Genomic DNA, 25,155 nt, shown 5'->3' on the forward strand with positions numbered 1-25,155 from the left:
CGATGGCCTCTTTCCCAGCCCAGGCTGCGGAGGACGTGGAGACCGCTGACCTGGGACGCAGCGCCTGGCGCCGCCGCACTGGCTGCCCCCGAGGGGAGGCCCAGCCAGTGCTGAGGCAAGCGCGAGACAGACAGACAGACAGACGGCTCCGAGGGCTGAGTGCCCGTGGCTCTCAGCTCCCACGAGCGTCCCCGCTGAGGCCCGGGAGCTGCGCTCACCCCACCCAAGAGCGCGGGGTCCAAGTCCTGCCCCGGCCAGCATGGGCCTGAGACTTGAGAGCCAAGAGAAGAGGAAGCAGGTCAGGGCCGAGCCGAGTGCGAGGCTCACGCCTGCGGTCCTGCCTACTGGAGAGGCTCACTCACAAGGATCCTGATTGGAGGCCGGCCCCAGCAGACACGTGGAGGCTGCAGGCCAGCCAGGGGCAGACAAGTCCTTGAGAGGCCGGCTCAACCAAAGCTGGGAAGAGGGGCGCGCACCCCTGATCGCAGCCTCAATGGGAACAGGGTCTGGACAGGAAAGGAGACCCTATCTCAAACACAGCCAGTGCCCAGAGGGTCTTAGCAGCACTGACTTATCAAGAGCAAGGCCTCCAAGTCGAACTCCGATAGCGCCCAAAGAAAAACATAAAACCCATAAAAACAGCATGACGTCAGAATGGAAGCTTCCAGTGAGTTGAGGTGGTGCGTCTGCAGGTGGGTTCACCCGCCTGTGGAGGGGCACACCATGGGACGCAAGACACAGGAACACGTGGGCTGTGGGCACACTACCCCACTAACCCCCCCTCTCCCCCCCGTGACACAAGCTGGCATGGCGCGGTCCAGCGTTCCAGTGCTCCAGGAGGTAGCAGGGAAAACTACTCCGCCCCTTTGCTGACTGGGGGAGACTGAGTCCGTCTCCTCCATCTCAGGAGCTGTGGGGTCCTGGAGGGGTCCTGGAGACACCACCGTGGCCCATGGCCGCTGGATGCATCCGCCGCTGCGGTGCACGGCTGCGCTGGGCTGTCCCGAGGGACGTGGGCCTGGCGTCCCGAGCCGCGGCCACCCCTCTGCCTGCTTAGGAAACACTCGCGCCAACTCTGCGGGGCTCTCAGCCGTTCGGGCGACATTCTGTCCTTTAAAAGGTGCAGGGCTCCCGCCTGTCATCCTGGCTACCCGGAGGCTGAGATCGGAGATCGGGGCACCAAGACAGCGGGCAGAAAAGTCCATGGGACTCTCATCTCCCATAAACTACTAAGACGCCAGAAGTGGGCTGCGGCTCACGTGGTGGCGTGCCAGTGTGAGCAGGCGGCTGAGTGGGCAGGGGTGGGCGGCTGGGGCATGCACACGCCATGGATTTCGGGTGAGCGGAGGCTGGGCAGCCGCCTGGAGGCTCTGCTGGTAAGGCCCTGACGGCACGGGGCGGGGTGGGAAGCTGCAGCCCCGCTGTGTGGTGGGTGGTCGGCTGGCCCTGGGTGATGTGAACAGGGCTCTGGGCGTGGGTCGTCCCGCACCACTAAATAAAGAGGCGAATCAACACACACACACACACACACACACACACGCGGCTTCGAGACCTGTGGCGGGCCGGGCCGGGCCGGTGGCTCATGCCTGCAACCCCCACGCCCGAGGAGGTGGAGGGCGCAGCACCGGGGTCTGACGCCAGCCACGGCAGAAACATGGAGGCTCTTATCTCCAATGAACCAGCAAAAGGCTGGAGGAGGAGCTGTGGCTCACGTGGCAGAGCGCCAGCCTTGAGTGGAAAGGAGAAGCGCCCAGGCCCTGAGTGTGCGCACGTAGTCACTCTGTGTAAATCTAACTCTAAACTAGGAACTTGAAGAGAGCCGTTCCTAGAAAGTTCTAGAGGCCCGGTGGTGGCTTCCCGATCCTGGGGGAGCCGGCTCCCCGCTGGACCCCAAGGAGCCGCAGAGGCTGTGCCGGCGACGCAGGAGGGAACGGCACCGGTTCACAGTGTTTATTACAACGCAGACCCCAGGTGCGCGGCCGGGCGGCTCCCCACGCGGCGCTCCTTCCCGGAAGGAGGAAGTGGCCAGATGAGGGGTGGGAGGAAGATGCTGTCAATCAAGCCCGCCTGGACACCTAGCCCCCAGAGCCCCCAGAGCCGCCAGGGCCACCAGGGCACCAGGGCCCCCAGGGCCGCAGAGCCGCCAAGCATGCGCAGGGCGGGCGGCGGCGCAAGCAGAGCAGCGGGTAGAGAAGAGAGGAGGTGGCGGCGAAGGAAGAGGTTAGGAGGATGAGGAGAGGGAGGCCGAGGCCAGCCCAAGCCCGAGGGGCAGGAGGAGGAAGGCAGACCGCAGAGGTGGATGACAGACCGAGAGACCCAGAGACCAAGGCCCAACCGCGGCCTCGGGGCGCAGGAGGCCCGGCAGGCTGAGGCCTGGGCCAGTTGTTAGGCAGCGAGCGGAGCCGAGCGGAGCGAGGGCAGTGGGGCGGGACGGGACGGGGCGTGGGGTGGGGCGAGGATGGCATCGTGGGCACCTGCCAGGGCTGCAGGCGCGGCCGCGTCTACTCCACCGTTACCATGGCTCCAAATCCACCGCCGTCAGCCGGGGCGGCCGGGCCCGCGCCGTCCAGCGCCCGCTCGCGCCGCGCCACGCCACGCGGCGCCTCCGCGCGGCTCTCCTGCAGCTGTGCCAGCGCGCTCCGGGCCTGCGGCAGAGCACGGGCGTGGGGGGCTGCCCTGTGTCCCCTCCTGCCCCCCACCTGCTCCTGTTGAGCCCACACCACTCTCCCTGGCTCATCATGATTTCCCCTGGCAGACGCCAAGCCTGTACGCCTGCTCCTTCCTTCCTTGCTTCCTACCTCCCTCCCTCCCTCCCTCCCAGTACTGGGTATTATAACCCAGGGCTTCAGCTGGGCACTGCTGGCTCACGCTTGTCATCCTAGCTACTCAGGAGGCTGAGATCTGAGGATCGAGGTTCAAAGCCAGCCCAGGCAAGAAAGTCCCTAAAACTCTGATCTCCAATTAACTACCAAAGAACAGGAAGTGGTGTTGCCCAGGCCGAGTTCAAGCCCCATGACCGACAAAACCAAAAACAAAACCCAGGGCCTCAGGCTGCTGCTCTACCACTTAAACCATGCCTCCTGACTGGCTTTTTACAGGTTAATGGAGATGGAACCTTGTAGATCTTTCTACCCAATCTTCACATGTAATCCTTAGCCCTCAGTTCCCAGAGCGGCAGGGATTGGGGTCTGAGCTGGGCACGGGGGGCGGCTGCACATTTTACCCGCCATGATCTCCTGTGACCTCAGACCGTTAACTAACTGCTGTTTCTGTCTCTCCAAAAAACCAGAGCCCCAGAAATACCGAGTAGGCAGGGCTGAGGCTCACGCCTGTAACCCTAGCTCCCTCGAAGGCTGAAAATGGGAGGCCCATGGATTGTGCCAGACTGCGAGAGCCCTTGGCGACTCCCAGCTGGGCACCGTGGCGGGGCTGTGTAGGAGGCTGAGCGGGGGACACGGGGGCCAGTCGGGATTGAGGGGACGCGTGGAGACGCTGCTCTCCTGAGGGCCTCGGGACAGAGCGGCCCATGCCCGACATCCCAGCATGGGGGGCCAGATGGGAGGAGAAGGTGTGAATCGCGCGCATGCGCGCAGCCTCCGCTGTACCTGGCTGATTTCGTCCTGCGTGGACTGGAGGGACTTGATGATGGTGTCCAGCTGCGCGCGCCCGGCCTGCACGCTCTGCTCCAGCTGCGTCTCCTCCTGCTGCAGGCGCGTGAGCTCTGCCCGGGCGCGGCTCAGGTCCTCCTCCTGGCTCCTCAGGTCCGACTCCTGAGACTGGATTTGCGTTTTCAGCGATGAGATCTGAAAGAAGGGGACAAAGGCACTCAGCTGCCAGCGACCACGCACACAGACAGACAGACTCGCCTACCAGCACAGGTGTGAGACGTCAGCTCATACCCAGAGCCGGAGATGGGCCACTGGCCTGCAATCCCAGAGGGCAGAGGCAGGAAGGTGCCCAACGCAGGCCAGCCTCGAGGGGGGAGGAGAGCTGGCCCCTAGGTCCCTTTCTCTTTAATGTGTGTATAGACGTGAATACTTAATGTAAAATAAGTCTATAGCGGAAGACCCAGCCAGGCACCAGGGCGTGAGGTGCTCAGCAGGCTGTGATAAGTACCATGGCTGGCGGCCAGCCCGGGCACAAAGCCCCAAGAGCCCTTGTCAAAGGAGGAGCAGGAGGGACTGGGGCTCTCGCCTGCTGTCCCAGCCACACAAGTCAGCCTAACAGGCAGGTCGCGCCCAGGAAGCGCCTGAAGGAGAGACAGCCAATCCAAAAAATACCCAACAAGGGGCTGGGAAGGCCGCTCAGTGGTCGAGCGCTTGCTAGCATGCATCAAGTCCTGGGTTCCAGTCCTCAGTACCACATACACAGAAAAAGCCCGAAGTGGCACTGTGGCTCAAGTGGCAGAGCACCAGCCTTGAGCAAAAAGAAGCTCAGGTCCTGAGTTCAGGTCCCAGGACCTGAACAAAACCACCACAAAAATCCAGGGCTGGAAGTGGGACCGGGCAGCGGAGAAAGCCACTCCCTGAGCACAAAGCCGGGACGGGGACAGGAAAATGAGAGTGGCAGGAACGGCAGCTCCTCACCCTAGAAAGCAGCCCAGCCCAGAGCTGCCTCAGGGTGGAGTCTCCACCCCCAAATGCAGAAAGGCGGGCGGTGGGGGGGGGGAGGGGTTCATCCCGCCCAGGTGCACAGGGAGGGCGTGGCTCTCAGGGTTGCTTGATGCCCACGCATGGCGAGCAGCACGGACAGGAGGGGGGCTGCACCCCGCTCTGTGCGTCCCAGGCCTGGGGCCTTGGGGTGTGGGGAGGTGGGGTCACAGGAGGTCAGTGTGGGGAGGTGGGGTCACAAGAGGTCAGTGTGTGGTGGGGTCACAGGAGGTCAGTGTGTGGGTGTGGGGGGTCACAGGAGGTCGTGTGTGGGTGTGGGGGGGTCACAGGAGATCAGTGTGTGGGGAGGTGGGGTCACAGGAGGTCAGTGTGTGGGGAGGTGGGGTCACGGGAGGTCGTGTGTGGGTGTGGGGGGTCACGGGAGGTCGTGTGTGGGTGTGGGGGGTCACGGGAGGTCGTGTGTGGGTGTGGGGGGGTCACAGGAGGTCAGTGTGTGGGGAGGTGGGGTCACAGGAGGTCAGTGTGTGGGGAGGTGGGGTCACAGGAGGTCAGTGTGTGGGGAGGTGGGGTCACAGGAGGTCAGTGTGTGGGGAGGTGGGGTCACAGGAGGTCGTGTGGGGTGGGGGGTCACAGGAGGTCAGTGTGTGGGGAGGTGGGGTCACAGGAGGTCAGTGTGTGGGTGGGGGTCACAGGAGGTCAGTGTGTGGGTGGGGGTCACAGGAGGTCAGTGTGTGGGGAGGTGGGGTCACAGGAGGTCAGTGTGTGGGTGTGGGGTGGGGTCACAGGAGGTCAGTGTGTGGGGTGGGGTCACAGGAGGTTGTGTGTGGGTGTGGGGGGTCACAGGAGGTCAGTGGGTGTGGGGTGGGGTCACAGGAGGTCGTGTGTGGGTGTGGGGGGTCACAGGAGGTCAGTGTGTGGAGAGGTGGGGTCACAGGAGGTCTGTGGGGAGGTGGGGTCACAGGAGGTCGTGTGTGCGTGTGGGGGGTCATGGGAGGTCGTGTGTGGGTGTGGGGGGTCACAGGAGGTCGTGTGTGGGGTCACAGGAGGTCAGTGTGTGGGTGGGGGTCACAGGAGGTCAGTGTGTGGGGAGGTGGGGGTCACAGGAGGTCAGTGTGTGGGTGGGGGTCACAGGAGGTCAGTGTGTGGGGAGGTGGGGGTCACAGGAGGTCAGTGTGTGGGGAGGTGGGGGTCACAGGAGGTCAGTGTGTGGGGAGGTGGGGGTCACAGGAGGTCAGTGTGTGGGGAGGTGGGGTCACATTAGGTCGTGTGTGGGTGGGGGTCACACACACCATCTGGGTCTCGTCCTGGCACTTCTGCCTGACGTCGCTCAGCATGTCTCGGAGCTTGGCCTTCTGCTGGTCCATCTCATCCAGGCGGTCCTGCGCATCCTGCTTCTGCGCCTCCAGCTCCTGCAGGCTGCTTGTCTCCCTGTCCAGGTCGTTCTGGAGTTCCTGGGGGACAGGGGTGGGCACGGGCTTGGGATCATGACAAAGTCAGCTCATGATGACCCGGATGACACAAAGTCAGCTCATGATGACCCGGATGACAAATCAGCGCAGGGGGGGAAGGGGGGAGGGCGGCCTGGCGCTGGGGGCTCACACCTGCAATCCCAGCTACTCAAAAGGCTGAGGATCTGAGGACCGCGGTTCAGAACCAGCCCAGGCAGCCACGTCCATGAGATTCTGATCTTCAGTGGACCACCAAAAAGCTGGAAGTGGAGCTGTGGCTCAAATAACAGAGCGCAAAAAGGCTCAGAGAGCAAAAAGGCTAAGTGATAGCACTCAGGCCCTGAGTTTAAGTCCTACGATTGGCACACAAAATAATGGTGCACTGAGCCAAGTATTGGTGGCTTGGGCCTGTGATCATAACTACGTAGGAGGCTGAGATTTAGAGGATCAAAGATTGAAGTCAGCCCAGGCAGGAAAGTTCTGGGGATTCCATCTTCAGGTAACCAACAAAAAATTGAGGTGTGATTCAAAGAACAGAGCGGTAGCTGAGCAAGGAAGCCAAACAATCGTGAGCCCTGAATTCAGACAAAGAAAGAGATAGAGAAAGGGAAGGAGGGGGAAAGCAAATGGAGCTGGCTGGAGACAGACTCTCATGGGCGCTCTCCTGGTGGGCTCTAGCCCCTGGCTCTTTCCCCAGAACCACAACATCTTATGGGTGACTGAGAAGCCCCGAGTTCTGGGCCTGGCCCCCAGAGGATGGCGATACCTGGACTTCACTGGTTTTCTGTCGGATCGCCTCCTCCTTCTCCCGAATGTCCTGTTCCAGGGAGAACTTCTCCCTGAGACCAAGACAAACGAGTGAGTGAGAAATGAGGTCCAGCACAGGCGCCGGCCCGCCCGCTGCCAGGGCCAGCCCACACCTCTGCAGCTGGGCGATCTCCTGGCTGATGTCGTCCAGCTCCTTCACTCCCGTGAACTCCCCGGGGCCCAGCGAGCTGGAGCTGTCCTAGGGTCAGACAGGCCGTCACTGAGGGCGGCGGCACCGGGACTGGGGCGCAGGGTGGGCTCTGGAGGTCTCAGTGCGGGGCAAGGACACCCGCAGCCATCCGGGCCCTGGGGACGGGAGGGGCAGCACCACCTTGCCTGGGCTGCAGGGTGCAGGGTTACAGGGATGGGGTGAGGCTTGGGCTGCAGGGGCAGGGCCACGGGGATGGGGCAGGGCCTGGGCTGCGGGGGTGGGGCCTAGGATGCAGGAGGAGGGACCATAGGGGGCGGGACCTGGGGTCCATAGTGGGCCAGGAGCAGGGCCACAAGCATCAGGGGCGGGTCCGGACCACAGGGAGCGGGGGCGTGGCCTGGGGGCACAGCGGGGGGCGGGTCCAGGACCACAGGGAGCGGGGGCGTGGCCTGGGGCACAGCGGGGGGCGGGTCCGGACCACAGGGAGCGGGGGGCGTGGCCTGGGGGCACAGCGGGGGCGGGTCCGGACCACAGGGAGCGGGGGGCGTGGCCTGAGGCACAGAGCAGGGGCGGGTCCGGACCACAGGGAGCGGGGGCGTGGCCTGAGGCACAACGGGGGCGGGTCCGGACCACAGGGAGCGGGGGCGTGGCCTGGGGCACAGAGCAGGGGCGGGTCCGGACCACAGGGAGCGGGGGCGTGGCCTGGGGCACAGCGGGGGCGGGTCCGGACCACAGGGAGCGGGGGCGTGGCCTGGGGCACAGAGCAGGGGCGGGTCCGGGACCACAGGGAGCGGGGGCGTGGCCTGGGGCACAGCGGGGGCGGGTCCGGACCACAGGGAGCGGGGGCGTGGCCTGGGGCACAGCGGGGGCGGGTCCGGGACCACAGGGAGCGGGGGCGTGGCCTGGGGCACAGCGGGGGCGGGTACGGACCACAGGGAGCGGGGGCGTGGCCTGGGGCACAGCGGGGGCGGGTCCGGGACCACAGGGAGCGGGGGCGTGGCCTGGGGCAGAGGGGGGTCGGGTCCGGGACCACAGGGAGCGGGGGCGTGGCCTGTTGCAGAGGGGGGTCGGGCCTGGGAGGCGGGGCATGGCTGGGGCACAGAGGGGGGTCGGGGTCGGGCCGGGGAGGCGGGGCGTGGCTGGGGCACAGAGGGGGGTCGGGGTCGGCAGGGGAGGCGGGGCGTGGCTGGGGCACAGAGGGGGGTCGGGGTCGGCCGGGGAGGCGGGGCGTGGCTGGGGCACAGAGGGGGGTCGGGGTCGCGAGGAGGCGGGGCGGGGCGCACTCACCGGCAGGGGCGCGCCTCTCTCCGAGGGCGGGACCATGTCCGGCGAGAGGACCTGCGGCGGGTCCACGCCCTTGCTGACCTTCTGCTGAATGAAATACATAGCGAGCGCGAATTGGTCTTTGCTTAGCTTCCCCGTTTGCCTCGTATCGGCCAGGGCCCTGGAGAAACGTGGGGTGCGGTTACACACGGAGCGCCAGACCGCGGGCCGGCCTCGGCCTCCGCCCGGGCCCCACGCCGGCCAGCGGAGGGGCGCCGGGCCGGCCCACAGGGGTGTCCTCAGCTCCTGACCGGCCAGGGGGCACCCGCACCCCGCTACTTGGGGCTGAGGCGGGCGAGGGGGGTCCGAGTCTGGGGGGCCCGTCACAGAGCCGGCACACCCCGCGCCCCTGCGCTGAGGGAGGGAGGCCGCGGGCCTCCTCCGTGGGCGCTGGGAGCACAGCCCCGCCGCGCCGCGCGGAGCCTGGCGGGGCCCGGGCGGAGGCCAGCGCCGCGGGGTGGAGGGGGGGAGGCTGACCCTGACCCCGGGCCCGCGCCTCACCAGATGTGCGCCAGCAGGCTCTGGGTGAGGCCGGAGTGCATGAAGATGTCCTTCACCTCGTGGCCGCTCACATAGCCGTCCAGGTCCAGGTCGGTCTGCAGGAAGACCTCGTCGAAGCGCAGCTTGTCCGCCACGGGCACCACCCAGGCCACGGCCGGCTGCAAGGGGAGGGCGGCCTTAGCCCCGCCCCAGCACCCCGCCCCCGCAGGCCTTAGCCCCGCCCCCGCAGGCCTTAGCCCCGCCCCAGCGCCCCTCTCCCCATGCAGGCCTTAGCCCCGCCCCTCTCCCCCCGTGCAGGCCTTAGCCCCGCCCCAGCGCCCCTCTCCCCATGCAGGCCTTAGCCCCGCCCCTCTCCCCCGTGCAGGCCTTAGCCCCGCCCCCAGCCCCTCGCAGGCCTTAGCCCCGCCCCAGCACCCCGCCCACACCTGCGCACTGTGGCACTGAGGGGCGCCTCGGCCGGCCCTGACCCCGCACTGGAAGTGACGCGCCTCCCCCCCCCCCCAACAGGTGCGGGGAAAGCAGGAGCGCGGGGGGTGAGCTTGGAGGCCACGCACACGGCCCTGGCCTCCGGCACCACCTGCCCTGGTTTCCTAGGAGCAGGCACGCAAGCCGGGCAGGGCAGCACAGGCCTGCGATCCCGGCAACGCAACGCCCAGCCTCCCTGGCACATGGAGCCTGGAGGGCGGGCCTGGCCTGCGCCCTCGCTCAGGGCCCTGCACCACTGGAGCTAGGCCCCACTCCTGCTTTATGCTGGCCTAGTTTTGGCCTTCCCGTTGTTGCTGGGCTGCAGGCCCGCGCCGCCGGCCTCTGCAGGCTGGCCTCAGACACCGTCCTTCCCATCTCCGCCTCCCAGGCAGCCTGGATGACAGCCATGAGGCCCGGCCCCCGGCTGAGCCTTTGTTCTTTGTAAATCAGGAGGCCGAGGGACTCCACTACCGCACAGGAAACGGCGAAGGTGCTGCATGCCAGAGCGCTGATGCCAGATGACACTAGCCAGGTGTCAGGGGCTCCCGCCTCACATCCCAGCTACTCAGGAGGCTGAGAGCTGGGAATCAAGGCTCAAAGCCAGCCTGGGCAGGATAATCGCTCAGAGTCTTAATCTCTGATAAACCAGGAGAAAACCAAAAGTGGCTTGTGGCTCAAGTGGTAGAGTGCTCACCTTGAGATGAAGAGCTGAGGGACAGCGCCCAGGCCCTAAGTTCAAGCACTAAGGCAGAGAGAGAGAGAGAGGGAGGGGGGAAGAGGGAGGGGGGAAGAGAGAGGGGGAGAGAGAGAGAAAGAACACCTATCTCATCCTAAGTCATGGCTGTAACCCTTGCTGCTAGGGAGAATGGGAGGATCGCTGTTCAAAGGCAGCCTGGACACAAACGCTCACGAGACCCTCTTCTCGAGAGTGCCGGGCACAGTGCTAAGACGTGAGCCGCAAGACAAGCAGGTGGAGGCCGGGCGCAGCAGGGGGGAAGCGAGGCCCTCTGCAGACACGCGGCCCGCAGCGGCGGCGCGCCCACTGGGCAAGCCGAGGCCGCGAGTCCAGACCCTGGTGCTTGGACAGGCCTGGCGGCGCGTTACCTGCGGCTGCTTGACGCCGTGCTTGGGGGACAGGCTGCCCGCGCTGTTGAGGCTGCTCACGCTGCCGTGGGAGGGCGTGGAGCGCAGGCTGTCCTTGGGCGGGGGGCTGGCGGGCAGCACGGGCACGGCGCCGGGGAACACGGCCTTCTTCCTCTTGGAGGGCGGGATGAGGGTGGGGGGCAGCGCGGAGGGCACCGGCTCCTTCTCCAGCGCCCGGTACACCAAGTGCATGGCCTGTGGGCCAGACCACGGGGTGAGGGCACGCCCCCCTCCGTGGGGCCCGCCCCTGGTCCCTGTGGGGCGTCCCGCTGTCTGTGCAGGGGCTGCAGGCGCCAGGACATACGGCCAAGCCGCCCTCTGCACCTGAGGCTTTGCCCCTCCTCAGTCTCTTCAGGGTCCAGACATACAACCCAAAAAGTTCTACAAGGCGGGGCCACTCCTGCAGCGCCTGTGCTTAGCCGGCGTCCCGGCTCTGAGGCTCCGTGCCACCCAACCGGGCGCGGGGACTACAGGTCTGTGCCTTGCCACTTGGTGTGGGGCCATCCAGGGCCCGGGGTCTGCCATCTGGGGGCACTGTGCGGCTGGGGGGGGTGTCGGGGCCTGGGGTCTGTCACCTGGGGGCTCTGTGTGTGTGGGAGGGGGTGTCGGGGCCCGGGGTCTGTCACCGCGGGGCGCTCTGTGTGTGTGGGAGGGGTCAGGGCCCAGGGTCTGTCATTTGGAGGCACTGTGCATCTGTGGGTTGGGGGCCATCGGGACCCAGGGTCTGTCACCTGGGGGCGCTGTGCAGTGGTGGGGCTCGGGGTCTGTCACCTGGGGGCTCTGTGTGGGGGGGGGGGGGGTCGGGGCCCGGGGCCTGTCATCTGGGGGCGCTGTGCGGCGGTGGGGGGTCGGGGCCCGGGGCCTGTCATCTGGGGGCGCTGTGCGGCGGTGGGGGCCCGGGGCCTGTCATCTGGGGGCGCTGTGCGGCGGTGGGGGGTCGGGGCCTGTCATCTGGGGGCGCTGTGCGGCGGTGGGGGCCCGGGGCCTGTCATCTGGGGGCGCTGTGCGGCGGTGGGGGGTCGGGGCCTGTCATCTGGGGGCGCTGTGCGGCGGTGGGGGGTCGGGGTCTGTCATCTGGGGGCGCTGTGCGGCGGTGGGGGGTCGGGGCCTGTCATCTGGGGGCGCTGTGCGGCGGTGGGGGGTCAGGGTCTGTCATCTGGGGGCGCTGTGCGGCGGTGGGGGGTCGGGGCCCGGGGCCTGTCATCTGGGGGCGCTGTGCGGCGGTGGGGGGTCGGGGTCTGTCATCTGGGGGCGCTGTGCGGCGGTGGGGGGTCGGGGCCTGTCATCTGGGGGCGCTGTGCGGCGGTGGGGGCCCGGGGCCTGTCATCTGGGGGCGCTGTGCGGCGGTGGGGGGTCGGGGCCTGTCATCTGGGGGCGCTGTGCGGCGGTGGGGGGTCGGGGCCCGGGGCCTGTCATCTGGGGGCGCTGTGCGGCGGTGGGGGCCCGGGGCCTGTCATCTGGGGGCGCTGTGCGGCGGTGGGGGCCCGGGGCCTGTCATCTGGGGGCGCTGTGCGGCGGTGGGGGGTCGGGGTCTGTCATCTGGGGGCGCTGTGCGGCGGTGGGGGGTCGGGGTCTGTCATCTGGGGGCGCTGTGCGGCGGTGGGGGGTCGGGGTCTGTCATCTGGGGGCGCTGTGCGGCGGTGGGGGGTCGGGGCCTGTCGTCTGGGGGCGCTGTGCGGCGGTGGGGGGTCGGGGCCCGGGGCCCGTCATCTGGGGGCGCTGTGCGGCGGTGGGGGGTCGGGGCCTGTCATCTGGGGGCGCTGTGCGGCGGTGGGGGGTCGGGGCCTGTCATCTGGGGGCGCTGTGCGGCGGTGGGGGGTCGGGGCCCGGGGCCTACCACGGCAAACTCGTCCCGGTCCAGGTGGCCGTCCTTGTCGATGTCGCTGAGGTCCCAGACCTGCGGGCACAGGCCGGGCGGGTCGGCGAGGGCGCGGGTGCAGGGTGACCCAGACCACTCCGTGTGGGGGGCAGCGGCGCCCGGCCCCGAGGGCCCGGCTGAGGAGGGCGCTCTGGGAACCTCGGCTCCCCTCGGCCACGCAGGACTCTTCTCCCCACCCTGCCGGCCCTGTGACCCACCGGGTGCCATCGGCAGAGCCTGCGCGCGGCGCTCACGCGTGGGCTGAGAGAGGAGCCCACAGGACTCCGCCTCTCCTTCCAGCCTGAGCGGCGCAGCTGAACGGGGAACGTCAGGCGCCTCCACGAGTGCACGCATGCGCAGGCGCGTGGACGAGCACGCTGCGGTGGAGGGGCCTCCACGAGTGCACGCATGCGCAGGCGCGTGGACGAGCACGCTGCGGTGGAGGGGCCTCCACGAGTGCACGCATGCGCAGGCGCGTGGACGAGCACGCTGCGGTGGAGGGGCCTCCACGAGTGCACGCATGCGCAGGCGTGTGGACGAGCACGCTGCGGTGGAGGGGCCTCCACGAGTGCACGCATGCGCAGGCGCGTGGACGAGCACGCTGCGGTGGAGGGGCCTCCACGAGTGCACGCATGCGCAGGCGCGTGGGACTGGGTTTTGATTTCAAGTTTCCTTTCGTGCTGGTTCTGGGACTCGAACTCAGCCTGGCGCCGTCCCGAGGCTGTGCGCTCCCGCCGAGCCCCGGGCCCCGGCCGCCCCGGCCCGGCCGCGCCTCACCCTGCCCAGCACGTCCAGCGGCAGCTTGGAGTTCATGAGCACCGGCTTCACCTTGTCCCCCGACAGCAGGCCGTTGATGGGCAGGAGACTCTCAAAGATGCCGTCGAACTTGGCCTTCTCCTCCACCTGCGGGGGCAGCGAGCAGCGGCCCTGAGCGCGGGCGGGGCGGCCGGCCCGGGAGCCCCAGGTCCTCCCGCCCGGCGTGCGCCCCGCTGGGGCCCCGAGGGGTCCGGCCCCTCCTCGGGCGAGCCCCCGGCGGGCGGGGCGGGGCGGCCGGCCCTGCGTGCGCCCCCGCTGGGGCCCCGAGGGGTCCGGCCCCTCCTCGGCCCACGCCTGCGGCTGGAGCCGGCCGCGCACGGCCGCGGAGCTGGGAGACGAGAACGCTCCACGCGGACGGGGCGGCGGGCGCCGCACAGAGATGCGTTTTGCAGCCATGAAGACACGGGAGCCGGGCAGCGTGCTCACGCCTGCAGTCCAGCCACTCTGGAAGCTGAGCACTAAGGCCGACGGTTCAAAGCCTGGGCAGGAAGGCTGAGACCATCTCCGGTGAATCACCGAAAAAGCCAGAAGCAGAACTGTGGCTCCAGTGGCCCGGTGCTGAAAGAAGTGTAGAGCTGGGCGCCGGCGCTCGCGCCTGCCATCCCAGCTGCTCAGGAGGCTGAGATCTGAGGGCCGCGGTTCAAGGCCAGCCCAGGCAGGGAAGGCCGTGCCAGTAAACGGCTCAGAAAGATGGAAGTGGTGCTGTGGCTCAAATGGTAGAGCGCTCACCTTGAGCTGAAGAGCTGAGGGACAGCGCCCAGGCCCAGAGTTCAAGAATCAGTATCAGCACAAAAGAAACACTGAGGCTGAGGGGATGGCTGAGTGGAAAATCCTTTGACTAACAGGGGTGAGGCCCTGGCTTCCCTCCTCAGCACAGTAAAAATAAAATAAAGTCAAGGCTGAGCACAATGGCTTACACCTGTAATCCTTGCTATTCAAGATGCAGAGATCAGCAGGATCTTGGTTCAAGGCCAGATCAGTTCACGAGCATCCGTCTCAACCAATAAAAAGCTGGGGTGATGAGGTGTGTGAACTGTAAATAAGATCATGGCCCAGGCCTACCCCAAAGCCCTATGGAGAGAAAACTGAAGTAAAAACGACTGGAGGCTGGCTCAGGGGGTAGAGCCTGCCTAGGACGCAGGAGTGTAGGCACTCGCTTCAGGAAGGTGGCTCAGTGGTAGAGCGCTTGCCTTGCATGCCTGAGGCCCTGGGTTCCATTCCTCAGCACCACATAAGCAAAAAAAAAAAAAAAAATCCAGAAGTGGCACTATGGTTCAAGTGGTAGAGCGCTCGCCTCGAGCTGAAGAGCTGAGGGACAGCGCCCAGGCCCAGAGTTCAGGCCCCACGACTGGACCCCCCCCCCCCAAAAAAAAAAAGTTCAAGGAAATAAAAATAAAATGAGAAGACAGACAAGGGGAGGGCTGTGCGTAACAGAGCCCCCCTTGGGTCTGTGGTGCTGGTCCCGTCCCCCCCTACGCCCCCTCCCACTGCATCCTGCCACACCCAGCCCCACCTGCCAGGACCCCTGCACAGTAGGGATAGGGTCCTGGGCAGCCCTTTCCAGGACCACGCAGCATCTGCACTGCCCAGAGAGAAGCCCCCGCACCCCACCCTGCGGACCAGCGCCCTCCCGCCCCACCCCCACCCACCCCAGGGAACAAAGCTGCAACAAAGTGCCCTGTGAGAATGAGGATGGGAAGCGGAGGCAGAAGGATCAAGTTCGAGGCCAGCCTGGGTTGCGTAGCTAGATTTTGTTTCCCCAAAACAGACACAAACAGAAAAACAGCAAGAAGATGGGCGCGGAGCCCTGGGGGCGGGGTTTGTGTGCACGCGATCACAGGGGGCTTGGGGGGTCAGTTATGAAGGCCACATGAGCCTGGCCGGGGCAGCTCAGGAGGCGGCCGGGAAAGGGGGGGTGCCCGGGCGAGGGGGGACCCTGTGCCTGCTCCCTCACCTCCTCCAGAAGCAGAGCAAGGTCGGGATGGGCCTGCCTCACCGAAGAGGCTGGGACCGCAGGCGTACTCACCCACAGAACCCTTCCTCTTGTCTTTGCAAATAGTGGGCGTGTGCTGGGAATCGCTGGCCGCAAAGCAGCGAGCGCCACACCAATGAGAGCAACAGGAGAAACTGGAAGGTGTGCACGCATGCGCAGACACACGTGTGCACACGCACGTGCACACACACAAACATGCACACTCAGGCTCAGGCTCTCCCAATTTCCATTCTGAACAACCAGCAAGAGCAGGGGGTGGGGGTGGGGGCAGCGGGGCGCGAGCTGGCGGAGGACGGGTCTGCTGCAGCAGGACCTGCTCTCGAAAATAAAAGCCCGCGCCCCACACCCCGTACCCCTCTCTGGGGCTGGCGCTGGGGGACACGCGGCCCTGTGCTAACAAGGACCCCAGTTCCAGACCCCCATGGCAATTTAAAAAATAATAACAATGGCCATGGGTAGTGGCGCTGTGGAGGCTGACGCAGGAGGATCATGGCTGGAGATCAGCCAGGGCAGCCGGCACCGGCAGCTCACGCCTGTCATTCCAGCTACTCAGGAGGCTGAGGTCTGAGGATCACAGTTCAAAGCCAGCCCGGGCAGGGAAGACCGTGAGACTCTTATCTCCAATGACCCAGTAGGAAACTGGAAATGGTGCTGTGGCTCCAGCGGTGGAGCGCTCGCCTTGAGCTGAAGAGCGCAGGGACAGCGCCCAGGCCCAGAGTTCAAGCCCCACAACCGACAACACCAAGAGAAAAAGACCAGCCGGGGCAAAACATAAAAAAGAATAAAAAAAACCCAGATGGCTTCACCCCAGGCTGGGCAGGCGCGCATGGGAGCCACGCCGAAGCGTCAGGGCACTGCCAGACCCTGTGTGGGAAGCGAGCGTGCGGGCACGGGGCCTAGCAGGGAGAGCCTGCGCCAGGCTGCCCCGCAACACGGAGCCACAGACGCAGGAACCCAAGTGCGGCCCAGCGGCAGCTGGAGATGGCACACCTCACTGCGGAGGTCACAGGACCAGACGGGACAGGACAGGGCTGAACCAGACAGGACAGGACGGGACTGGACAAGGCAGGACAGGACAGGAAAGACCGGATAGGACCAGACTCTGCAGACAGGGCTAGACAGGACCGAACGGCCCCGGGCCAGTGAGGTTCCGGGTGGGACTTACCCTCACGGCCCAGTGGGTGTCGGCGGGCGGCGGCGTGGCCATCAGCGGGCTGCTGGTGTCGTGCTGGGGAGGAGAGGTCGGCTGTGGTCAGGGGGTGAGGGGCCTGCGGCGCTGACTGGGGGGGCTGTGGTGAGGGCCGAAGCTGCGCCTCTGCCAGGCTGCGGGATGGACGCGCGCACAGATGTCGTGCCACAGGGGTGCGCGGGGCCTGGGAAGGTTCTGGAAGGGATGGGGCAGTGGGGCAAACAGAGGCCAGTGGCGAGCAGGCCGGCCGCACGTGCTGGGGTGCAGGGAGGACACTCACAAACTTGGGGGGCGGCATGGTGAGACTCAGGTTGCTCAGGGCGACTTCGTGGCCGCTCTGCGCGCAGGCCACCAGCCTGAGGGCCACGTAGAAGCCCTGCAAGCCAAAGGGCGCGTCACCCACCGCGGGCCGGCGCGGGGCCGCAGGTGTGTGGGGTCCATTCCAACCTCCAGGACGGCGGCTCACACGACGGGACCCCTCCCCGCCCCCCCAGCCTGGGAACCCCCCCCGCACCTGCGCCCCACAACGAGGGATGGGGCACCTGCGGGCCACGGCTTTCCATGCAGTACGGGGGGGGGGGGGCCTGGCGAGGGGGGGCCCGCCGCGGGGCTGCGCCGCACGGCCCGGGCTGGCTTTTACAAGGTGGGTGGGGGTGGAGGCGTGACTCAAGGGGTCCACAGTGAACCCCCGACTGTTAGACCGCTGCCTCAGCAGGAGGTACGGGGTGGCGGCCCTCGGGGGCGGCCGGGGTCCCGGTACCGGCCTGCGCCTGCGCGCGCGTGTCAATAAATACCTGTTTGTCCAAGAACCCTTTACCTTCTGGGTCGGCCAGGTCCCATATCTGCGGAGACACGGAGGCGCCGTGACCCCGCCACGCCTCCGCGGGGGGAAGAGGGGGGCACTGCGCCCCACAGCCACACAGGCCATGGCCGAGGAGTCGGGGTGGGGCAGCAGCGCCCTCCCAGCCCTCCCGCCTCCCATTCCCCGTGCGGGGATTACAGGCGGGCACCACGCACCTGGGTAACCAGGCCGCACCAGGAGCCCAGCCCCAGGGAGAGCATGGGGGCCGCCAAGGAGGAGAAATCACGCATGCTCACTCTCACACACTCCCCCACGAGTGCACGCACACACGCGCACACACACACGTGCATGTGCACGTGCACCCGCCATACCTTCCCAAGGGTGATGTCGGAGAGCCCCGACTTCTTGAGGAAAAGCGCGGCCTCGCTGGCCCCCACTCTCCCGGTGTAGGCTGGGTCCACCTGGAGGGGGCAAGGTGCGCTGAGCGGCGGGGCGTGCGGGGTGGCGTGGCCGGGCTGCCGGGGCAGGGTGGGGACTGTGCCTACCTGCTTGTAGTAGGACTCGTAGAGCGGATTCCCACCGGGAATCTGTGAAAGAAAGCACAGCAGGGTCAGGGCGCGCTCCACAAGCCTGCCTCAGCACGGGCGACCCGCGGAGCGCACGCACGCACACACACGCACGCACACACACACGCACGCGCGCACGCACGCACACACGCATGCACACACACGTGCACACACACGGGGGTGGCGGGTGATGATGACGGTGCACTCTGGCTCACGCCCGTCATCCCAGCTACTCAGGAGGCTGAGATCTGAGGATCACGGTTCAAAGCCAGCCCGGGCAGGAAAGTCCCCGAGACTCTTATCTCCAATAAACCAACAGAAAACCAGAAGTGGCGCTGTGGCTCAGTGGGAGAGCACTTGTCTCGCATGCATGAGGCCCTGGGTTTGATTCCTCAGCACCACATACACAGAAAAATCTGGAAGTGGCGCCACAGCTCAAGTGGTAGATTGCTAGCCTTGGGCAAAAAAAAAACCCTCAGGAACAGTGTCCAGGCCCTAAGTTCAAATCCTGGGACTGACAAAAAACCCCAAAGAGGCAAGGTCAGCAGAGCCACGACCCCACCTGGGTGCTCAGTCTGCAGCACCTGCTGCTGAGGAGGCCGGGAGGAGCGGGGGGGGGGGGGGGGCGGGGGGGGGCGGGACACAGGGGCCCTGTGGACAGCCCTGACAGCCTTGCAGGCTGGGGGGCGGAAGCCTGGGTGGCAGGATGACCGCGTCGGCCACCTCCCGGCTGGCACTCTGACAACACACTGTCCCCCCGGCCAGACGTGAGCAGAGACCTGGGCACAGACGGGGCTCAGACGGCGGTCCCCAAGCCAGAAAGAGTCCTCGCGGGGCTGCCAGCCGCCTTCCGTGCCTGAGCCCAAGCAAGCCCTCACCCGTGGGGTAGAGGACAGGGTGCCAGCACTCGCCAGGCTGTGCCAAGCCGCCACCAAGCAGCTGGTAATGGCTTCGGAACTGTGCCTGAAGGAGCCTGTGTAAGACCCGCGCCGTCCCGTGCATGCGCGTTTTCCCTTTTTCAAGACAGGAGCCAGGCTGCGAGGCGGCCTGAAATCCTGATGCAGCCCGGGCTGCAGTGACAAAATACGCCAGGAGAGGACGCTGGCGGCTCACCCTGTCATCCTAGCTACTCAGGAGGCTGAGATCTGAGGATGGCGGTCAAAGCCGGCCTGGGCAGGAAAGTCTGTGAGACTCTGATCTCCCATGAACCAGCAAAAACTGGAAGTGGAGCTGTGCTCCAATGGCCGGGCATCAGCTCTGAGCACAAAAGCTCGGGGACGGCGCCAGGCCCTGAGTTCAAGCCCCAGTAGCAGTGTATGAGCGTGTACACACGCAGGTGCACACACACGCACCATGCTGAGCGTGTGCTTGGCAAGGCCCGGGTTGGGTAGCTACCTGGGGTCAAGTTCACTGCAGCGAGGAGCTTTGCAGGCGGATCACGCTTTTGCTTGGGTTTCCGGGCTGCCCCCACTCCACGGGGCGTCAGCTCCTCCAGCATCAACAGACATGAGTGGGATTCCTTCTGATACAGACCCGGCACCGCCGCGGTGCGTGGTGCACGTGTGTGAGGCCTGGCCAGGCTGCCACGTGCCTGCCACCATCAGGGCCCTGGCTCCACCCCAGGACCCCAAAGCCAGTAACAGTGCAGATGAAGAGCACCCCGCGGGGGGGTACGCGGCGCAGGAAGACGGCGGGGATGTGAGGAAGCAGGACGCAGGGTGGGAAGAGCTGCAGGCGGCTCTGGGGCGCGGGCAGGGGCTGGGAGGAGACCCCGCGGGGGCCTGGGCCACAGGGGCAGCGGCCTTGGCCGTGAGTGGACACATCCGCTGCCCGCCGGTGCCCAGGCCCGAGGCGGCGGCCCTGTGGAGACGCAGCCCCCCGTACCGCTGTGCACCCCTGCAGCTGTCCTGGCCCCCCAAAAGTCCGTGCGAGCATCCCCCTCACATACATCCTTCCTGAAGGCCTGCCCATCCTCTTCATCACCGCACACAAGCCAGGAGCCGGTGCTGCTCGTGGAAACCCCGCCACCGATTCACACTGCTCCCAGAGCCCCGCACAGCACCGGTCCACGCTCCCCCAACCCCCCCCACCGACACACGCCTCTCCCCAGCGAACAAAGGAAGCACGGCCCAGGCCTGAGGACCATGCTTGGGTGGGAGGAAAAACAGATCACCCCCCAAATAACCAGTGTCTGATAGTGCCGGCCTATAATCCCAGCCCTTGGAAGGCTGGGGCAGGAGGTTTGGAGGTCCAGGCCGGCCAGGGTCCCACAGAGAGGCTGGAAAACACGAAGCGCCGTGCACACACAAGGCTGGGGTGGGGCTCCGGTGGGGGGCCGAGCGTGAGAGCGACCAGTACCGGAATTAAAAATCAAAATAATGAGCCGGGTGCCAGAGGCGCACGCCTGTCATCCCAGCCACTCGGGAGGCTGAGATCTGAGGATCATGGTTCAAAGCCAGCCTGGGCAGGAAAGGCTGTGACATTCTTATCTCCAAGGAACCACCAGAAACCTGGAAGTGGCGCTGTAGCTCAAGTGCTATGATGCTCGCCTTGAGCTGAAGAGCTGGGGGACAGCGCCCAGGCCCAGAGTTCAAGACCCACAACCGACAGAAAAAAAGAAAAAATAATTTTTTTAAGCCAGAAGGAGAGGCATGGCTCAAGTGGTAGAGCACCAGATATGAGTGAAAAAGCCAAGTGAGTGCAAGCCCCATGAGCAACACACACACGCACACGCACACACGCGCACACACACATACACACACATGCACGCACACACGCGCACACACACATGCACACACGCACACACACACATGCACGCACGCACACACACACACATGCACACACACACACATGCACGCACACACACGCGCACACACACATACACACGCACACACATGCGCGCACACACGCATACACACGCACGCACACACACACGCACACACACACACATGCACACACACACACACGCGCGCGCACACACGCACGCACACATGCACACGCGCACACACACACATACACACACGCACACACACACATGCACACACGCACACACACATGCACGCACACACGCGCGCGCGCACACATACACACACACGCACACACACATGCACACACGCACACACACATGCACACACGCACACACACGCACATGCACGCACACACACGCGCACACACACATACACACACGCACACATGCACACACGCACACACACATGCACGCACACATACACACACGCACACACACACGCACACACACACACGCACACACACATGCACACACACATGCACGCACACACACGCGCACACACACATACACACACGCACACACACACACATGCACACACGCACACACACACGGGGTGGAGGTTGGGCAGATGGGGTGCAGGCCCCATTGCGAGAGGTGGCTGGTCAGTGGTGGCGGGCGGCAATCCTGAGCCGGTCCAGTCCCTGGACGGTGGCTTCCATTAGCATTCCGGAGGACAGAGGACACGCCGCGTCCCCGGCCATGCCAGCAGGAGGTGGGCACTCTGCAGCGTGGGTCCCCGGTCCCCCCTTCATCCCTGCCGACCTCTGTCTCTGTACAGGGCTGCAGCGCTCCCCCAAATCCAAAGAGGCCCCCGACAATAGTGGCCCTGCCCCCCATGGTGGCGGAACCCTGCCCCAGGAAGCCAGAGGGGCGGAGGCGCTCGGGGTTCAGGAGGCTGCAGAGAAGGGGTGCAGAGGAGACAGCCGGGGCGGGGGGAGGGGTGGAGAGGTCCAGGCCAGCCTGGACTGCAAGCCAGATTCTGTCTCAAAACCACAAGAGGAACTGAGTGGACACTGTGTGGAAAGGATGGCGGGGTTGGGGGGCTGGGAGAGCAAGGGATGGGGTGACACCACCCACAAAGAAATGCGCTCATCAGCTGACTCGTGAACCCGCAGCCCCCCCCCCCAGCACCACCCTTACAACAACACGAAACAGTACTTCACATGGCGGCGCCCAGGGAGGTCAGGGGCGGAAGAGGAGCAGGAGAGGCTGACGGGGATGCCTCGGGCCGCAGGAGCTCAGCGCCCCCCACGAGGCCGCATCTTCCCCGAGGACTGAGGGCGGAGGAGAGCGGAGCGGAGAGCATGCCTGTAACCCCAGCCCTGAGGAGACAGGACCAGCCTCGGCTTCCCCGTGCCCTCTGGCGTGTCTGCCCCCCAGGGAGCGCCGCCGGCTCCTGCTGTCATCTGCCTCACACCTGGCCTCCAGGCAGAGGCAAAGGCGTGGCGCCTGATAGAGGCAGATGAGGAGGATTGCCAGTGGAGGCCAGACGGGCAGCAAGGTCACAAGGTCACCCATCCCAACCCACAGGCCAGGTGTGGCTGGGACCCCCCGCTAGGCCGGCAGCGTGCTGGGAGGGCTGCGGTCTGAGCCCGAAAGCTAGTCCCTGGCTGAGAAAGAAAGCAAAAAGGGGGTGTGGCTGGGGTGGCGGCGCCCCACGCCAGGCTCCAGCTCAGGCCTCGGGACTACCCCCCTCCCCCCCGAAAAGCGCAGAGACATGCGGACACAATTATTCAAAGGAAGGAAACTTGGCCTTGCCTTCCGCCGCTTGGCCAGAGGGCCAGGACAGGAGAAGCTTCCAAAACAGGGGCTGACTCCTCTCTGGCACTCCCTGGGGCCGGACACTGAGGCCGGAGTGCGCTCCCTGCGGGTCTGGGGCTCCGGGGTTCACAGCTCCTGCAGGGCCCAGGGCGGGGACACAGATGGCGGCGTGGGGCGCTGCCAGGCCTCTGGGAAGGCACAGGAGGGCAGCGGCCATCCGGCCGGGGCTGAGGAAGAGCAGCGCGGCACGCGTGGCTGCCGGTGCCATGAGGCCCTGAGTTCGAGCCCCAGTACTGACACAGAGCAAAAGGAAACCAAGTCTGTTGCGAAGGCTCAAAGCAGGAGCCAGGGCCCCGACTCCCAGTCACCTCCCAGCGACACATGTCCCTGGACCTCAAACCACCGCACGACAGCGCGAGAGCCCTCCTCCCCCAGGCAGAGTGCGGGCACGGGACGCACCCACAAACACCAGCTGCGGCCGCTGACAGAGGCCAAATTAGCACTGGTGTCAAAATTAGACAGGAAGCAGAAGCTGGGGACTCACACGCCTATAATCCCCGACACTCAGGGGGCTGAGCTCTGAGGATCGAGGTTCAAAGCCAGCCCAGGCAGGAAAGGCTGAGACTCTTGTCTTCAATGAACCACCAAAAAGCCAGAAGTGGAGCTGTGGCTCAAGTGACAGAGCGCCAACCTTGAGAGAAAAAGCCAAGCAAGGGCAGAGGCCCTGAGTGCACGCCCCAGCACCTCGCAAAAACCAGCACGTTTGAAGAAGAGCCCCTCAAATGAAGGAAACTCTGAGCTGGGTGCCAGCGGCCCAACCTGGAATCCCAGCGGCTCAAGAGGCTGAGATTTGAGGACTGAAGTTGAAAGCCAGCCCCGTCAGGAACAGCTGGGAGACTTACCTCTTGATTAACTACAAAACAAAACAAAAGCCAGCACCCCTGGCTCCCGCCTGGCATCCCAGCCACTCAGGAGGCTGAGATCTGAGGATCGAGGTTCAAAGCCAGCCTGGGCAGGAAAGTCCATGAGCCTCTTATCTCCAATGAACCACCAGAAAACTCAGAGTTCAAGCCCCACAGCCAACAACAACAAAAAGCCAAAGGTATAGTCATGGATCAAGTAGCGGAGTGCCAGAGTCCAGTGAAAAAGCTCAGGGACAGCGCCTAGGCCTGCAGTTCGTGTCTCAGGCCCGGCACGTGTGTGTATGTGTGTTATTTGAGAGGCAGAACCAGGAGGTCAAGAGTTCAACACCAGTCTGGGCAAAATAGCAAGACTCAAGTAACCTCCAGTATCTGTAGGACACTTCCCATTTTACTGAGCACTAAGGTGTAGGTTAGAAGCAGCTGTTAATTAATAACCACCAGCTCTTCAGCCTTATTAATTAACTAACAGCCTTGTAAACTGGCCAGTTCTTGCAAGACTTCACAAGCATGGGCTTCCTCCTCAGGTGACCCGTAGTCAACCAGCCTGTCAACACCCGCCAGGTTGGCTATTAGTACCAGCTCTGATCTCTGCTCCACGAGCACCTAGAGGCCGAATGACCAGACGCTGGGCCTACATGCCGTGTTTAACCTTCATGTCACCCACGGCCCTGACACCCCAAAGAGGAGCGAGCGCTCCACCCACGGGTGCTCAGGAGAAGGAAAGGCTGCAGGCGGGAAGGGAGGCTGGGGTCCGAGGATCGCGGTTCAAAGCCTGGGTGGTCGGTGAGATTCTTATCTCCAGTTAACCAGCAAAAAGCCACCGCGGGCCTGTGGCTCAGGGGTGGTGGGGCGCCCGTCCGGTGCAAAAATACATAAATAAAAGTGCTGAGCTGAGCCCAGACCTTGACTTCAAACCCCGGGACGGGCACACGGACACCAAACAAACAAACAAACAAACACCGTGCCCACCACCCGGGTCTGAGTCATGGCGCTGGGGGGGGGCAGAGCGCTCGGGCGCGACGCGGGCGGCTCGGGGTCGCGGGACACGGACCACAGTCACCTCCGGGACGGCGGCGACCTTGTCCGTCCGTCCGTCCGTCCGGGTGACGGGGCTGCGCTCCCGGCGCCGGTCTCCCCGGCAGGGACGGAGGGACCAATGAATGAAAACCTGCCCCGGAACGCACAGCGGCCCGCTCCCGGCTGCGATCGCCGTCACCGCCACCGTCACCATCGCCCGCGCCGTCATCCTCATCCTCATCCTCATCATCTCTGGCACGGCGGCGGCCGCGGCCGGCCCGCGAGCCCGCGGACCCGAGGCCCGGCGCCGGGACGGCCCCTCGCGCGGCTCCGCTCCGGTGCGGGACCCCCGCGGGAGACAAAGACCGCAGGCGGCGGCGCGGCCCGCGGGGCCCGGGCGCGGCGGCCTCCGGGCGGAGCCCCCCGAGCGCCGCGGCCCCGGCGGGGTCGCCGCCCGCGGAGGCCGCCGGGCGCCGGAGGCCGCGGGCCGCGCCGGCCTGTCACCTTCAGGGCCGCGCCGCGGGGCCGTCCGCGCCGCCCCCCGCCGCCGCCCCCCCGCGCCCCGGCGAGCTCACGCCGCGCGGCCTCCGCGCCGCGGCCCCGCGCCGCTCCTCGCCGGCGCCCCGCCCGTACCTGCTGGGAGAGGGGGATGAGCGGCGCCGCCATCTTCCCGCCGACTCGGGCTCCCAGCGCCCGGGGAAACGGGGAGGAGTGGGCGGGGCCCCGCCGCGCGTGCGCACTGGGACGGGGACGGTGCGCGCGCAGCCCCTCCCAGGCGGGGGCGGAGCCCGGGCCGAGGGGCGCGTGCGCGGAAGCGTCTGGGGGGCGGGGCGGGGCGGGGCGGGGCCTCGCGCCTGCAGCTACACCCGGGGCGGCGGGGCGGCGGGGCGGCGGGGCGGCGGGGCGGCGGGGCGGCGGGGCGGCGGGGCGGCGGGGCGGCGGGGCGGCGGGGCGGCGGGGCGGCGGGGCGGCGGGG

The 25,155-nt window shown here is 66.1% G+C and overlaps 1 protein-coding gene across 5 annotated transcripts in view; it reads right to left on the minus strand.

Annotated features, from left to right (window-relative positions):
* Eps15l1 (epidermal growth factor receptor pathway substrate 15 like 1) overlaps positions 1-24,888 on the minus strand; it is a 37,285-nt gene extending 12,397 nt beyond the window's left edge. For 4 of the 5 annotated variants that reach the window (XM_042670610.1, XM_042670609.1, XM_042670611.1 and 1 more), the window contains exons 1-16: positions 24,813-24,888; positions 17,652-17,693; positions 17,478-17,567; positions 17,099-17,146; positions 16,585-16,680; positions 16,281-16,343; positions 13,084-13,209; positions 12,286-12,345; positions 10,410-10,643; positions 8,841-8,998; positions 8,304-8,460; positions 6,979-7,064; positions 6,825-6,897; positions 5,900-6,061; positions 3,606-3,803; positions 2,517-2,645 (exon numbers count right to left, since the gene is read on the minus strand). In XM_042670610.1, the coding sequence (XP_042526544.1) occupies positions 2,517-2,645; positions 3,606-3,803; positions 5,900-6,061; positions 6,825-6,897; positions 6,979-7,064; positions 8,304-8,460; positions 8,841-8,998; positions 10,410-10,643; positions 12,286-12,345; positions 13,084-13,209; positions 16,281-16,343; positions 16,585-16,680; positions 17,099-17,146; positions 17,478-17,567; positions 17,652-17,693; positions 24,813-24,845 (1,755 nt within the window). In that variant the 5' untranslated portion in view covers positions 24,846-24,888. Of the gene's footprint in view, positions 1-2,474; positions 2,646-3,605; positions 3,804-5,899; positions 6,062-6,824; positions 6,898-6,978; positions 7,065-8,303; positions 8,461-8,840; positions 8,999-10,409; positions 10,644-12,285; positions 12,346-13,083; positions 13,210-16,280; positions 16,344-16,584; positions 16,681-17,098; positions 17,147-17,477; positions 17,568-17,651; positions 17,694-24,812 lie in introns of all 5 variants that reach the window. The other variant, XM_042670614.1, reaches the window with a different exon arrangement.
* Between the last annotated feature and the right edge of the window lie 267 nt (positions 24,889-25,155).

Source organism: Dipodomys spectabilis, unplaced genomic scaffold (assembly GCF_019054845.1).
Source record: "Dipodomys spectabilis isolate Male_0828 unplaced genomic scaffold, ASM1905484v1 ptg000573l, whole genome shotgun sequence".
NCBI classification, from domain to species: Eukaryota; Metazoa; Chordata; class Mammalia; order Rodentia; family Heteromyidae; genus Dipodomys; species Dipodomys spectabilis.